This window comes from Canis lupus, chromosome X (genome assembly GCF_048164855.1).
Source record: "Canis lupus baileyi chromosome X, mCanLup2.hap1, whole genome shotgun sequence".
Classification (NCBI taxonomy): Eukaryota; Metazoa; Chordata; class Mammalia; order Carnivora; family Canidae; genus Canis; species Canis lupus.
In genome coordinates this window covers 105,074,865-105,088,065 of record NC_132876.1, presented here as the reverse complement: position 1 = coordinate 105,088,065, position 13,201 = coordinate 105,074,865, and the positions used below count along the sequence as shown (strand labels likewise).

At 38.9% G+C, this 13,201-nt stretch overlaps 1 protein-coding gene across 3 annotated transcripts in view; it reads left to right on the top strand.

The window, feature by feature from the left end:
* Positions 1-13,201, top strand: part of PDK3 (pyruvate dehydrogenase kinase 3) — a 74,288-nt gene that overhangs the window by 50,089 nt on the left and 10,998 nt on the right. For 2 of the 3 annotated variants that reach the window (XM_072816325.1, XM_072816328.1), the window contains exons 7-11: positions 1,662-1,738; positions 3,064-3,165; positions 3,550-3,660; positions 7,281-7,394; positions 8,714-8,853. In XM_072816325.1, coding sequence (XP_072672426.1) covers positions 1,662-1,738; positions 3,064-3,165; positions 3,550-3,660; positions 7,281-7,394; positions 8,714-8,853 — 544 coding nt within the window. The remainder of the gene's footprint in view (positions 1-1,661; positions 1,739-3,063; positions 3,166-3,549; positions 3,661-7,280; positions 7,395-8,713; positions 8,854-13,201) is intronic. The other variant, XM_072816327.1, reaches the window with a different exon arrangement.

Genomic DNA, 13,201 nt, shown 5'->3' with positions numbered 1-13,201 from the left:
TTCAGGAAACACAACTGTAAGAGGGACATGGTCCAAATATTCAGTAGCATGATTTTGAAGAATTGTTGGAAGGTTAAGAGAATCCATTTCATTTTAAGGCTGAGAGCATTCTTCCTCATGTGACACCGGAGACATGTCATTGGAATCACAGGAAAGGAAATGTTCTACACCATCGTGGCTGCTCTGCAGTGATCTGTATTTACCTAGTTGTGATGTACCCAGCACTATCAATTTTCAGCTTTTTTAAAAAAAAAAATATTTTATTTATTGATTTGAGAAAGAGCGCATACAAGTTGGGGGGAGGGACAGAGGGACAAGCGGACTTCCGATGAGCATAGAACCTCACGTGGGGACCCTGGGGCCATGACCTGAGCCAAAGGCAGATGCTTAACTGACTGAGCCACCCAGGTGCCCCTCCATTTTCAACTTTTTAAAAAAGAACGTATAGACAAAGTACAAAAGAATTCATTAGGATTACAGACCAGAATGGAAATACTATCAACCAAAAGACTAAAGCAGAAATAGTAGCAAGTGGCTGCCTCTGGGTATAGACTGGAGAATGAGATGGGAAATGGTAAGACTTTCACTTTTTTTTTATTTCATTCATTGATTGATTTTACTTAATAATTTCAAAAGTAACTCATGATCAAGGAGTTCAAGATTCAGAGTCAGAAGCTCTTGGTTCAGCTGACCAGTTTCAGGCCTCTTCTGTTTCAGTAGGCAAGTCACAGAGCCTTGGCACTGCCCATGCCCTTGCCCATAATAATGCCACCTTCCCTATGAGCCACACTGTGGTGTCCTGAGGGTTCACTTGGATAATGCATGCAAGCTTTCAATCAACTGCTAAGAACCTAACAAATGTTTGCTGTACTTTATATCCCAGTTACTTATTAGAGGAAGTAGTTAGGTTGAAGTGATAACATGGGCCACTGTGTCTGTGTTCTACTTGAGAACGTTTGCATAGTTTCAGTCTTTTAAGTGATTTTGGGTCATGAGGAAGAGGAAGGACCAAATCTTCCACCATCTACCCTGTAGCCCACACTGTACTCAGTGCCTGACATGAGATTCAGTGTTTCTCATATTTTCCTCCAAAGATCCCTGATGCAAGGAATGTGGATCTCTGTGGGTGGCAGGGGGAGGCCTATCTGCTAGCTAGTAGTAGAAAAGTTATATGAACCTTAGATTCTGCTCTGTAATATGTCTTGCTTGTTGAAATTGAACAGAAATTAATATTGCTCCTTAGTCTAGTGTGCCAAGAAAATACGCTCCCTTTCCTCTATGGCTTCACATTCCCCCTCATCGGGAGGAGGGTGTCCTCAAATTTGAAAAAAACTGATCAATGTCTAGATGACTTATATAATGCTCAGGATATTATGACATGCGTGATAATATTCCAGTGTTGATCAACTAAGGTTCAGAGAGATTGAATAACCTGCCCAAGGTCACAGGGCTGGTAAGTGAAGGAGCCGGATTTCTCCCCAGTTCTGTTGGACTTACAAGCATATGCTTTTGCTCAGCCTTGCCTTTAGAGGTGGACACCTAAATTAGCCTTTCACGTAGAGTTCTTTTTTATGTACTTGGAAAATAGAATGCCAGCAACATTCTTGACTTTCCTATAGTTTCGGTCCTTATTCATTGATGGTTTTTGTGTCTGTTTTCAGCCAAAGCTCCAGACAAACCTATTCAGGTAGTTTATGTGCCCTCACATCTGTTTCACATGCTATTTGAGTTGTTCAAGGTAAGTGGAATTTAAAAACATGGAAAGAAGTCTTCATTTTAAATTACTTTGATTCAGGGCATAATGGATTCATTAGATTAGCATAAGAAAAAGGTTTTTGCATAACCATTTTAAAAATTCTATTTCTGATACCCTGTGGGTTTTATAATTTGTACACTGTGAGATGAAAAATTGCTGTGTACAGTATGGTTTTCATGAATATTAGTACATATTGATTTTGAAGCTTAATTGTACTTTAGAGATTTTATGTAAAATCCATACTGTTTTTCCTTCAGTTATGAGATTAGAGATGCTTTTAGTTTCCAAACCTGGCAAAGGCTTTATTGATGGTAGCCAGATCAAAATAAATAAATGTTTTTGCATATTTATGTTTCTGAACATTAACCATGTTAGTGCATTAGCAGTTGTTTTAGTACTGAGAGATACCATAACCCTTTTACATATTTGAGTCCGTTCAGAAGATCTGATGGATGCAGAGGGGAAAGATAGGCAAAGGCTGGACCAAAAAAAAAGCCCCCCTTCCCCAACCAAAAAAAAAGAACAAAACCTCTTTAGACTCTTTACAGCTTAGCTGTTGCTTTTGTTAATCAGCAGCTCATGGCATTTATAAGAGCAGTATTATAGGCACAAGATGTTTAAACTAAAATTTCATTTCTTCCGATGTGTAAAACCCTAAATTGAACACCTGAGAAATCAGTTATGCTGATTTGCTTCCCAAAATTATAATGTTACTGATGTAACACTTGAAGGTTGAGATGGGCATTCAATTGTGAACTTTCTCTTCAACAGCTGTGGCTTTTTCAAAATTTCTTTTTAACCGACATTGCTTCTACATGGTTTTTTTTTTTCCAGCCAAATGATTAATTTTTGTGGGAAGCATGAATACTCTCAGGTTTTCCGCCTTCTTTAGAGGAAAGGTGCTCTGTAAATGCAGACTGATAAATAGGATTTAAAGTGCATCAATGAGCCTCTGCAGCCTCGTTACATGTGATAAAAACATTCCTCTTGGTTAAGAGTTGAATAACCTAAATACCCTAAAGCAAAAACAAAAAGAAAAAAGAAAGAAAAAAAATACTTAGTATGATGGATGATGGGAATAAAACTAGATGAAATCAAAATAAAGCATCGGGCAATTTTTCCTTGATCCAAACACACATTTAGCTAAGTTTTTTAGAGGAAAAAAAGTGGTATATAAATCCAACTAATATTTGCTCCACAAAAGCATTGTTGTGTAATAAGTAATCCTGTACTAGTTCCTTTTTTTTTTTTTAAATTGCGGTTTGTGACTCAGCAGCATGCTAAAGAAAAGGGCCTTATTATTTCAGAACTCAATGAGAGCAACAGTTGAACTATACGAAGATAGAAAAGAGGGCTACCCAGCTGTTAAAACCCTTGTTACTCTGGGTAAAGAAGACTTGTCTATTAAGGTAACTGACTGCTTTATTTGCACATGTGCTTCATTAGTTATTTTAATAATACCCAGACATTGAGGAATCTAAGAGAAGAAAACAGACACTGAGTGTCTTATTTCTATGTACCATGTTAGATCTGTAGCTTCTTATCTCATTTAAACTTATTAGAACCCCAATTTTCCGGGAGCTGAATAAGACCTGAGCCCAAGCCTGTCAATCCCATTGCATTTCCTGCCTCCTTTGTTTTATTTTAGCTTGTTCACGGTGGAACCATATTTCACTGGGGGTTCCAAGCCCTTGTACATTTTAGTGTTGCCTGGTATATACGTTAATGAACTTCTTGCCTTGTAGTAAGAGATTGACTTCAAAAAAAAAAAAAAAACCTTTTGTACATTACAGATAAGTGACCTGGGTGGTGGTGTGCCACTTCGAAAAATAGACCGCCTTTTTAACTACATGTATTCAACTGCTCCTAGACCTAGCCTGGAGCCTACAAGAGCTGCCCCTCTGGTAAGCATCTTAAAGTGCCGCTTAAGGAAGGACTGTTAACAAGAGGAGGGACTCTAACGGAGCAGGCTTTCTCCCTGGCTCCTAACACCAGCCTCTTTGAATTCGAATGTTTCCTGCATGATTTGGAGGAGGGGTATTTTTTATCACACTGCTACCGTCTTTGTGAATCCTTTAGACTTAGATTTCTTTTCCAGTTGTGTCTAAGAAACACTCAGAGCTGAGTACCTTACTTCTTAATATAGAGAAAAAAGCATTTCCTTTCGGTTAAGACTGCTGCGGGAGCACCATTCCCCGCCTGGTGCTACCCTTGGAGCGGGTGGAAGGTGAATAGCGGCTGAGCAGAGGAGCCGCAGAGCGTGTTCGGCTGCGGCTGCCGCATGGTCCTGGGCGCTTGGGCGCTGCGTGCTTTGGAGACCCAAATCACCCAGGGCCTTTGAACTTCCCCCACCACATCTGTTTATATAATTAGAATGTTAAATTATGAACACATTAAATATTTTTATAGTAAACAACGTAAGCAGGGAACATATAGGTGGCGTATGCATTTTCAGCGCCCTTTCTGTCTCAGCCCTGTTAGGCAGTGAGAAAAGCCTCAGGTTACCATGGCAGCATTTAGATCCTGCTAGGGCCACACTTTGTTCCCCTGCTGAGTGTTTCTAATTGACAAACAACAATTGAACCCTTTGTCATTAAACACAGCAACATATCTATCAGTCTGCAAAAATGGTTGAGGGTACAAATTAAGTTTCATTTTCAAGTCCTACCTGACCGATAAGCACATAAGATTATATTTTATTTGTATGAATAAAATCCAACACTATGCATCATTTATTCGAGACGGAGTTTGTTAACTCAGCGTGTTGAAAACGGAGAGAAAGTCATTTTTATAGGAGTCGAGAAAATTCATGAAAGATCAATTCTGAAAGGCATTGCCTTCACCAGGCTCTGGTACCTACTTAAATGTCAAAAGAAAAAGAAACACACTACAAGCAAATCTGGAGCCTTCCGTAGTTGTTTAAAAGGAACATGGATCTTCTCTATTCCAGGTCTCAAAATAGCATCCTGAGGACAGCTGTTCTGTCATAGTTTTTTAAAATGAAACTGAATTGACGTAAGACCTTAAAATATTAGGTATCCAACATCCCATTTCATAGATGAGAAAATCAGGCTAGCGCCTTGCCCAAGGTCATCGCGTTCATTATGGCACAGCTGGCACTGGCCACATCAGCATTCTTTCCCATGTATAATATGGCCTCTCCTTCTGAAGAAAGGCTTCCTCTGGCATCCGTCCCGGTTATAGACTGTCTTGAGCTTTAAAGTGAGCACATGGATATATACTCCTAGAAAATAGTTTTCTCAGCAGACACCTTCCTATGTTCTAGCTCTCTGCCTTGACACATGTATTTCTTTTTTTTTTTTTTTTTTGACACATGTATTTCTTTTTTGGGAATGTCCTCCTACTCAACTCCTGTTGGATCCTTTGACATCCTTTGACACACTTGGGTGAACCTCACCAAATCCAAGTTAGAGACCCCTCTTCTTTGTTCTCAGGGCTTACCTGTCTCCTCACACCCACAACTGTTGAGCTCAGGCGTTCTGGGCTCTTCCCTTACAGTAGGCCTGAGGACGGGCTCCAGGCCTTGCGGGAATGTAGGAGGCAGATTTCCTTGGCCTCTCCCTGTAGTATTCTGGTTTCTTTGCTGTGGTGACACCATTCAGCATTATGGCTATTTTGCCCTCACTACCAGCCATAATCTGCCACAGTGACAGGGCGCTCCATCATACCCAACTCTTTGAGTTAGGACCTGCCTTAAGAAAGGTATCTAGGAAAGATGTTTGAAAATGATAGAAATCCATGTAACCTGGGAAAATTGCTGCTCTGTAGTAGCCCTAATAGCTTCCACTTACTTACTTTTACTAGGTCTTAGGCGCTGTGTCAAGACTTGACACTTACATTATTTAATCCTCATAGCGCTCTGAGGGGAGCTTTTTCTTCTATCTTCAGATGACAAAACAGTCTCAGAGAGGTCGAGTAAACTGCTCAGAGTGGATTTCTACTTAGGTCTCTTTGAGCCTAAAGCCCGTGCAAGCACTGCTCTACGAGTGCATCACCCCACTGCTTCCCTCATTCACTTTTTCAGTGGATTTCATCAGAGGGGCCAAAGCTTACACTACTGAGTTATTTCCACTCCAGAGTTATTGAAATTAGTCTCAATCCTTATTGTTCCTGTCACTATCTGAGACCTTTTCTTTTTTTCAACAACCTATTACATTCAGCGTTCTATAACAAAGATATAGGAAGGTACTGTAAATTTTTTTTTGTCTCTAAACATACGTGATCTACCATATATCAAAATATGTTAGCATTCCCAGAACCTTAGGAGGTAGACTCTCAGGAGATTTTCTTCTCAGTACATGTATTAGCCTCAGTACTGGTAGATTTGAACTCTTATGCTACTCAATTTAATTTTCACTTCAGAGGGCAAGAAAATCTGATAATGGAACTTCAGTGATGTGATTTAGTATTGTTACCAGTTCAAATTCCACTTGATTTGGGATTTACTTTAAAAATGCTAACAGTAAAAAAAAAAAAAAATGCTAACAGTAGGGGCAGCCCGGGTGGCTCAGTGGTTTAGCGCTGCCTTCAGCCCGGGGTGTGATCCTGGAAACCCGGGATCAAGTCCCATGTCAGGCTCCTGGCATGGAGCCTGCTTCTCCCTTCACCTGTGTCTCTGCACCTCTCTCTCTCTCTCTCTCTCTCTCTCTCATAAATAAATAAAATCTTTTTAAAAAAATGCTAACAGTTGGGGGCACCTGGGTGGCTCAGTTGGTTAAGAGCCTGCCTTTGGCTCAGATCATGATCCCAGGGTCTAGGGATCAAGCCCCACGTCATCGGGTTCCCTGCTCACAGGAAGCCTGCTTCTCCCTTTCTCTCTCTCCCTCTCCCTGTACGTAATTGCACTCTCTCTGTCAAATAAATAAGTGAAATCTTTTAAAAAATGCTAACAGTTTGTTTTGAAATGCTCAAAAAGCATTAGTCAAAACTTGGGAGTATTTCTAATGTTTTCCAAACATAAGAGAAGTGTTTTTACAGGGTGAAAATAGATTGTTTGCCATAAATGAGCATATACATCATTGTAAAGGTTGGATCAATAGTTTATTTCCTTTAAACTTGAGTTAAGAATTTATTTTAATTGGGGTGCCTGGGTGGCTCAGTTGGTTGAGCGTCTGGCTCTTGATTTCGGCCCAGGTCATGATCTTAGGGTTCTAGGATTAAGCTCTGCACTGGGCTCCCCATTCAGTGGGGAGTCTGCTCAAGGATTCTCCCCTTCTCTCACTCGTGCTCTCCCTCACTCTCACTCTCTAAAATAAATGAGCTTTTATTTATTTTTTTATAATAAATTTATTTTTTATTGGTGTTCAATTTACCAACATACAGAATAACACCCAGTGCTCATCCCGTCAAGTGCCCCCCTCAGTGCCCGTCACCCATTCACCCCCCGCCCTCCTCCTAAATAAGCTTTTAAAAGAAAGAATTTCTTTTACTCTTGAGTAGTCCTCATACCAAACATGTTAGCATTTGTGCCTGTCTCACTGTATTAATTTTCTTTTCTCTATAGGCTGGATTTGGATATGGCTTGCCAATTTCTCGTCTGTATGCTAGATATTTCCAAGGAGATCTAAAACTCTATTCCATGGAAGGAGTCGGTACTGACGCAGTCATTTATTTGAAGGTACTGTAGTACCTGTAGTTATATGAAGGCATCTTTACTTTTTAAAGCTTTAAGTTCTAATAATTAATGGAGAATAGCACTGCATCATCTCTTCAGTTCAGATTTACTTCAGTTTTATGGGAAAACCAGGGTATGTCCTGCCCTTGATTTTATGCTCAGATATAGCAAATTGTGAAACGCGGAGATGCAAGAACCGAAATACTGATTTTTAAAGCCATGATTCTTTCTTGTGATTTCTTTTAAATTGCATAACCATAACCATTGAAAGGACTAATCTAAAAGGAGACAGCTTTTTATAAACTAAAATGTTTTAGTCTTTTACTTTAAAACTTGCTGGCTTTCCCAGAGTTCCAAGAATGCAATAATCATAATACGGTGATATAAAAAGGCTGATCTAATAACAAAGCTTCCATAATGCAGGTTTTCTCATTCCTTGGTGGCATCAGACTTTTTATTTATTTCTAAACTCTGGAGAATTTGGAGTATTTTTTGAGTAGATCATACAGGCATGTAGTACAAAATTGAGAAGCTGCAAAAGGGAAAACTAAGCCTTTCCCACCACTGTCTCTGTGCCACCCGGTTCTCTTGCCCAGAGGCTACTGTGGTACCAGTTTCTCATGGAGCCTCCTGGAGTTGGTTGTACGTTGATAAATATACGGGGGAAAAATTTTTTTCCCACACAATGATTTCAGCATTTTGCCTTTTTTTAAAGCTTTCCTGTATATCTTGGAGATATTGCTATAGCCATTCATATAGATCTGGTCATTCTTTTTAACAGCTGCATAATATGTTACATGTTGTATGGGATGTGGTATCCTATTAGCCAGTTATTTGAAGTGTTTATCTTAGATGCCCATGCATCTAAATGATGTGATATTTGACATCACTTTATGGGCTTATGTTTATAAACTTAGTATGTATGAAGCTTTATTTCTGTATGAGCACTCTGGCAGAGCAATTGACCAGTAGTGCTTGGCCTAAGACCATATAGTCAAGATGATGCAGTACCTCAAAGCAGTATTAACTGAATTAAATGCTTTTTCTTCTGGTTACTCTATGTGCTTTAGTACTGGTTTTTAATGAGTGAATGTTTTTGGGGTTTTTTTGGGGGGGGGGGTTGAGTGAATGTTTTATTCCTTTAAAAGAGCTTTAATTTCATCTTGGCCGGTCTAAGTAAACTGTGAAAATATAATTTTAATATAATTCCAAAAATATGTATTAAGATTTCTAACATTTTAAATAGTCAAATTTGGGTTAGTATTTCATGTGAGCAAAATGACACCATGGATCTTCGGTGTATATTTTTGTTTTTTTCCTAGGCACTTTCAAGTGAATCATTTGAGAGACTTCCAGTTTTCAATAAGTCTGCCTGGCGTCATTACAAGACCACACCGGAAGCTGATGACTGGAGCAATCCCAGCAGAGAACCTAGGGACGCTTCAAAATACAAGGCGAAACAGTAACTTTCCACTTTGCCTTTTGCTGTAAAATGTCTGATTTTTCCCTAGAATGTACCAGCGAGATGATACGTTTAGCCAAGTCTTTGTGGTCTTTTTCCCACTGGAAAAGGAAAGTGATCTCTAAAGAAAGGTGGGAGCTGCTTTTTTTGCTCCAGCCAGAAGGGACAGCAAGGACTGGGTAGCCAGAGTAGCCCTGCCAGTAGAGGTGCTGATGTTCTAGGAGTCCTTACCCTGTGGAGCTATTAACAGCAGTGAGCAAGGTTTATACTGCCATAGATTTTATTTCAAAAGTAAACTTTGCTATTTGTCGTCACCTATAGAGATTGACAGGAGAATGTTTAGAGAAAGTCTGTGGGGGGTTGAATCAAAAAAAAAATAAAGGAGTTAGAATTATCGGTCAAGATAAACAAACTGGTTTATCCATACAACGGGAAAGGACACGTACTATGTGATTCCACTTGGTGAGGTGCCTAGCAAAATCAATTTCATAGAGACAGAAGGTGAAATGGTGGTTGCCAAGGGCAGGGGGAATGAGGAGTTAGTGTTTAACGGGTGTAGAGTTTCCGTTGGGATGATGAAAAAGTTCTGGAGATGGATGGTGATGAGTGGTTGCACAGTACTGTGAATATACTTAATGCTGCTGAGCCGTACACTGAAAAACAACATTTCTAACCATCTTACTGGATAGCAGTTTTGATGTATGGTTTACCATAATAAAAATGAAAAAAGAAGAAACAGAAACAATCACAAAATAACAGGTTTCACTGCTTTATGGTAATAAGAGCAACAATCTTCGGTTTCCAATTATTTTTTCTTTTCACAACTATTAGGCTCCAACTCTATTAGCAACAGTAACGGCTCTGTTTATTTAAAATAACCTTTTATTAACAGAATGGCAGTATATGTGCATTATAAAGAATTAGAAAATGTAAGTAAGCAAAAAAAGGAAACAGAAGCCACTATATTCCCACAACCTAGACATTACTGCTCTTACCACTTAGTGTATGTACTTCCAGATGCTCTGCTATTTGTATACACATGTACTTTCCCCCGGATAAGATCTACTTATTTACACTGTTTTACAACCTGGTTTTATTTCATTTAATCTTTTCTACCTTTCCATGTCAGTAAATTTCCATCTTGAAAATTTCCCTGAATTGCCCTAACCTGGATCCATTAGTTCCTGACTTGTATGACAAATTTGAGTAGATTCCAAATTGCTTTTAATCTAGAACAGTTTTGTTGTTGTTGTTGCTGAGAGACCATTCCAGTTGTCCCGCAAAAGTATCCCACCTTGATTGGTTTGGTTTCTTCTCTGACATGTCAGTTAGCTTTTCCGCCACTCTCCGTATTTCCTATAAACTGCAAGTTCATCTGAAGATTCCATGGAGCATTTTTTGCTAGAGTACCTCATGAGCACTATTTCAGAATCACACTGTGAGACTCATGATATCTGACTGATCCACCTTTAGTAATGTTAAGATTGGCGATGTTTAAAACGTTGACTGGTCCCTCTGTGGTATAGTTGTTTTCCCCTTCTCACCTAGAAAGTAATCTGGGGTGCCTGGGGGGCTCAGTCGGTTAAGCATCGGACTCTTGATTTCAGCTCAGGTCATGATCTCAGGGTCCTGGGATTGAGCCCCACGGTGGGCCCTGTGCGCAGCAGGGAGTCTGCTCGAGGATTCTCCCTCTCTCTCTGCCCCTCCCCAACTCATGTGTGCACTCTCTCTTTCTCTCAAATAAATAAATAAATAAATAAATAAATCTTTTTTTTAAAAAAAAAAAAGCAATCTGTGTAGTATTATTTCAGCATAGTGCAACATCACCTAATAGTTTTTAACACCAGTCCATAATGTAGCCTCAATCAATCATTTTATTAATGTTTATAAAATAAGCTATTTCTTTTAAGATGAGTTGTTTTTAATATCACTCCTTTGACAGCTGACATTCTCCTGCAGAGTTCTTCCTCATCAATGCAGGCCATTTAGGTTCCTTTTTTTTTTTTAAGATGTTATTTATTTTAGAGAGAGTGTAAGTGGGGGAAGGGTAGAGAGAGAGAGAGAATCCCAAGCAGACTCTGCACTGAGCGAGGAGCCAGACGTGCGGCTTCATCCCAGGACCCTGAGATCATAATCTGAGCCAAAATCAAGAGTCAGATGCTTAACCTACTGAGCCCCCCAGGCACTCCTATTTAGGTGCCTTTTGAAGTACAGTTCATCCTGACAAGGCAGGATAAGAATGTAAATCTTCTCTTTAATGACCAATTTTCAAGGTAAGAGGTTGAGTTAAAATCCACCTTAAATGGTAACAGATGAGTTTCTGGCTTTCTCTTTTTTGAGCATTATTATGGATAGTTTTGACTTTCCTCCAATAGATTTCAATTAGAACGTACCCACACACGAATATAAAGTCTTCAGTATATGGCTTGACACATTTTTGCATCTATATTTCCAGCACCTGAAAAGGCCTCTTCCTAATCAGACTCTTCTCCCTTTACCATCCCCCAAGGAGCCATTATTCTGACTCTGTCACCCATCCTTAAAACTAACTCTAGCTCTTCTTAAACTTCAAAGGAACATGTAGTATGTACTCTTTTCGTGTCTGGATTTCTGTGAGGTTCATCCATGTTACTGCATGTAGCAGCCAGCATTTGGATGATTAAATTGGCACACCATTGGCCATTGGTAACTAATTTCACGTCAGATCCTCTGTGTTCCTTTGCTAAAACCCCACGGATCTTTGAAAGCTTTTTCTGGCCCAAGATGATATCATGGTCCAGAGCACAATATAAGAAACATCTTATATCTTCCCTGCCTCCATCCTAGAATCAACTATTTTCCTCAAGAAGTCCTACTTGCCTCTGACAGGTTTTAGAGACCCTAATCTGGAAATTGAGAGTGTACGTTGTACCTTTTCTAGTCCCCTTTTCTGGACAGAACTACACAATGTATATTTTTAAGTCATAAGTTAATATTGATATTTTCAGTTTGATTTTAACATTATAGTGTTTCACCCAAATACATTTTAATTGTGTATATTTCTTCTGATCTTGAAAACCTTGATTATTAACGTAATGCAACAGAAAAGTATTTGTACGCAAATACAGTGGATATAGCTTTGTGATTTTGACCATTATAGTAGCATTGGTCTTTTCTGATAAATAATATAAAACTTATCTATATTGATTTCTTTTCTCTACGGAAGCATCATGATGGACCTCTCTATAGTATTGCTGAACTAGTCATTCATCTCAAAGATAAAATTTAGAGGAGTTTGGTTTGTGCACGTGAGTGCAAGCGTACACATGGGTGTGTATACATACATATGCATACCATCCCTGGCCAAGATTAAGCTAAGTCATCTTGAAACAGTTGGATCAATTTCCTTTGATTTCATTTTCAGTCTGTATGTCAGTCAGGTAACATATTGGGCATCAATGTGACCAATTCAAGCTATTGCTCAGATTGAAGAAGTTATTTGGGTAGTACAGAAGCAGTCTTTAGAAATAATATGGTCTGTTTGGACTGTAAAAGATCGCTTTAATTGAATCTTATATTAAATGTGATTTTAAGACTCTAAATAGTTTAGCAGGTTGTATACCTAATTAATTATGAGTCGATTTCTAATATATTATTAGACAAACAAGTTTTAGCAGAAAGCAGTATTTAAAATTGGAAAATGGTTAGCCTGATGATTAAAATTGTTAAATATACAAATAGGATAATTGGTGGCGATCTTGGGAAAGTATAGCTATGGTAAGTTCACTAGGTGAATGAGAAATTCTACAAAAATTTATTTTCTAATCAGATTTTTCTTTTTTTTGGCTTTTTAAAGTTTTTTTAAAAATATTTTATTTATTTATTCATGAGAGAGACACACACACACACACAGAGAGAGAGAGAGAGGCAGAGACACAGGCAGAGGGAGAAGCAGGCTCCAGGCAGGGAGCCCAATGCGGGACTCGATCCTGGGACTTCAGGACCATGCCCTGGGCCGAAGGGGCAGGTGCCAAACTGCTGAGCCACCCAGGGATCCCTTTTAAAGTTTTTATTTTAATTCCGTTTAAAACATGCTGTATGATATTAATTTCAAGTGTATGGTATAGTGATTCAACACTTTCACACATCACGTGGTGCTCATCACAATCTAATCAGATTTTTAAGAACAGCTTTATTGGGATATAATTCACATACCCCATAAAATTCACCCTCTTAAAGTGTACAGTTTTAGTGTATTCAGAGTGTGTGACCCTCACCACTGTCTAATTTTAGAATGTTTGTACCATCTCAAAAAGAAACCCTGTATCCATTAGCTTTCATTCCTCATTTCTAATCAGCTTTTTACCTG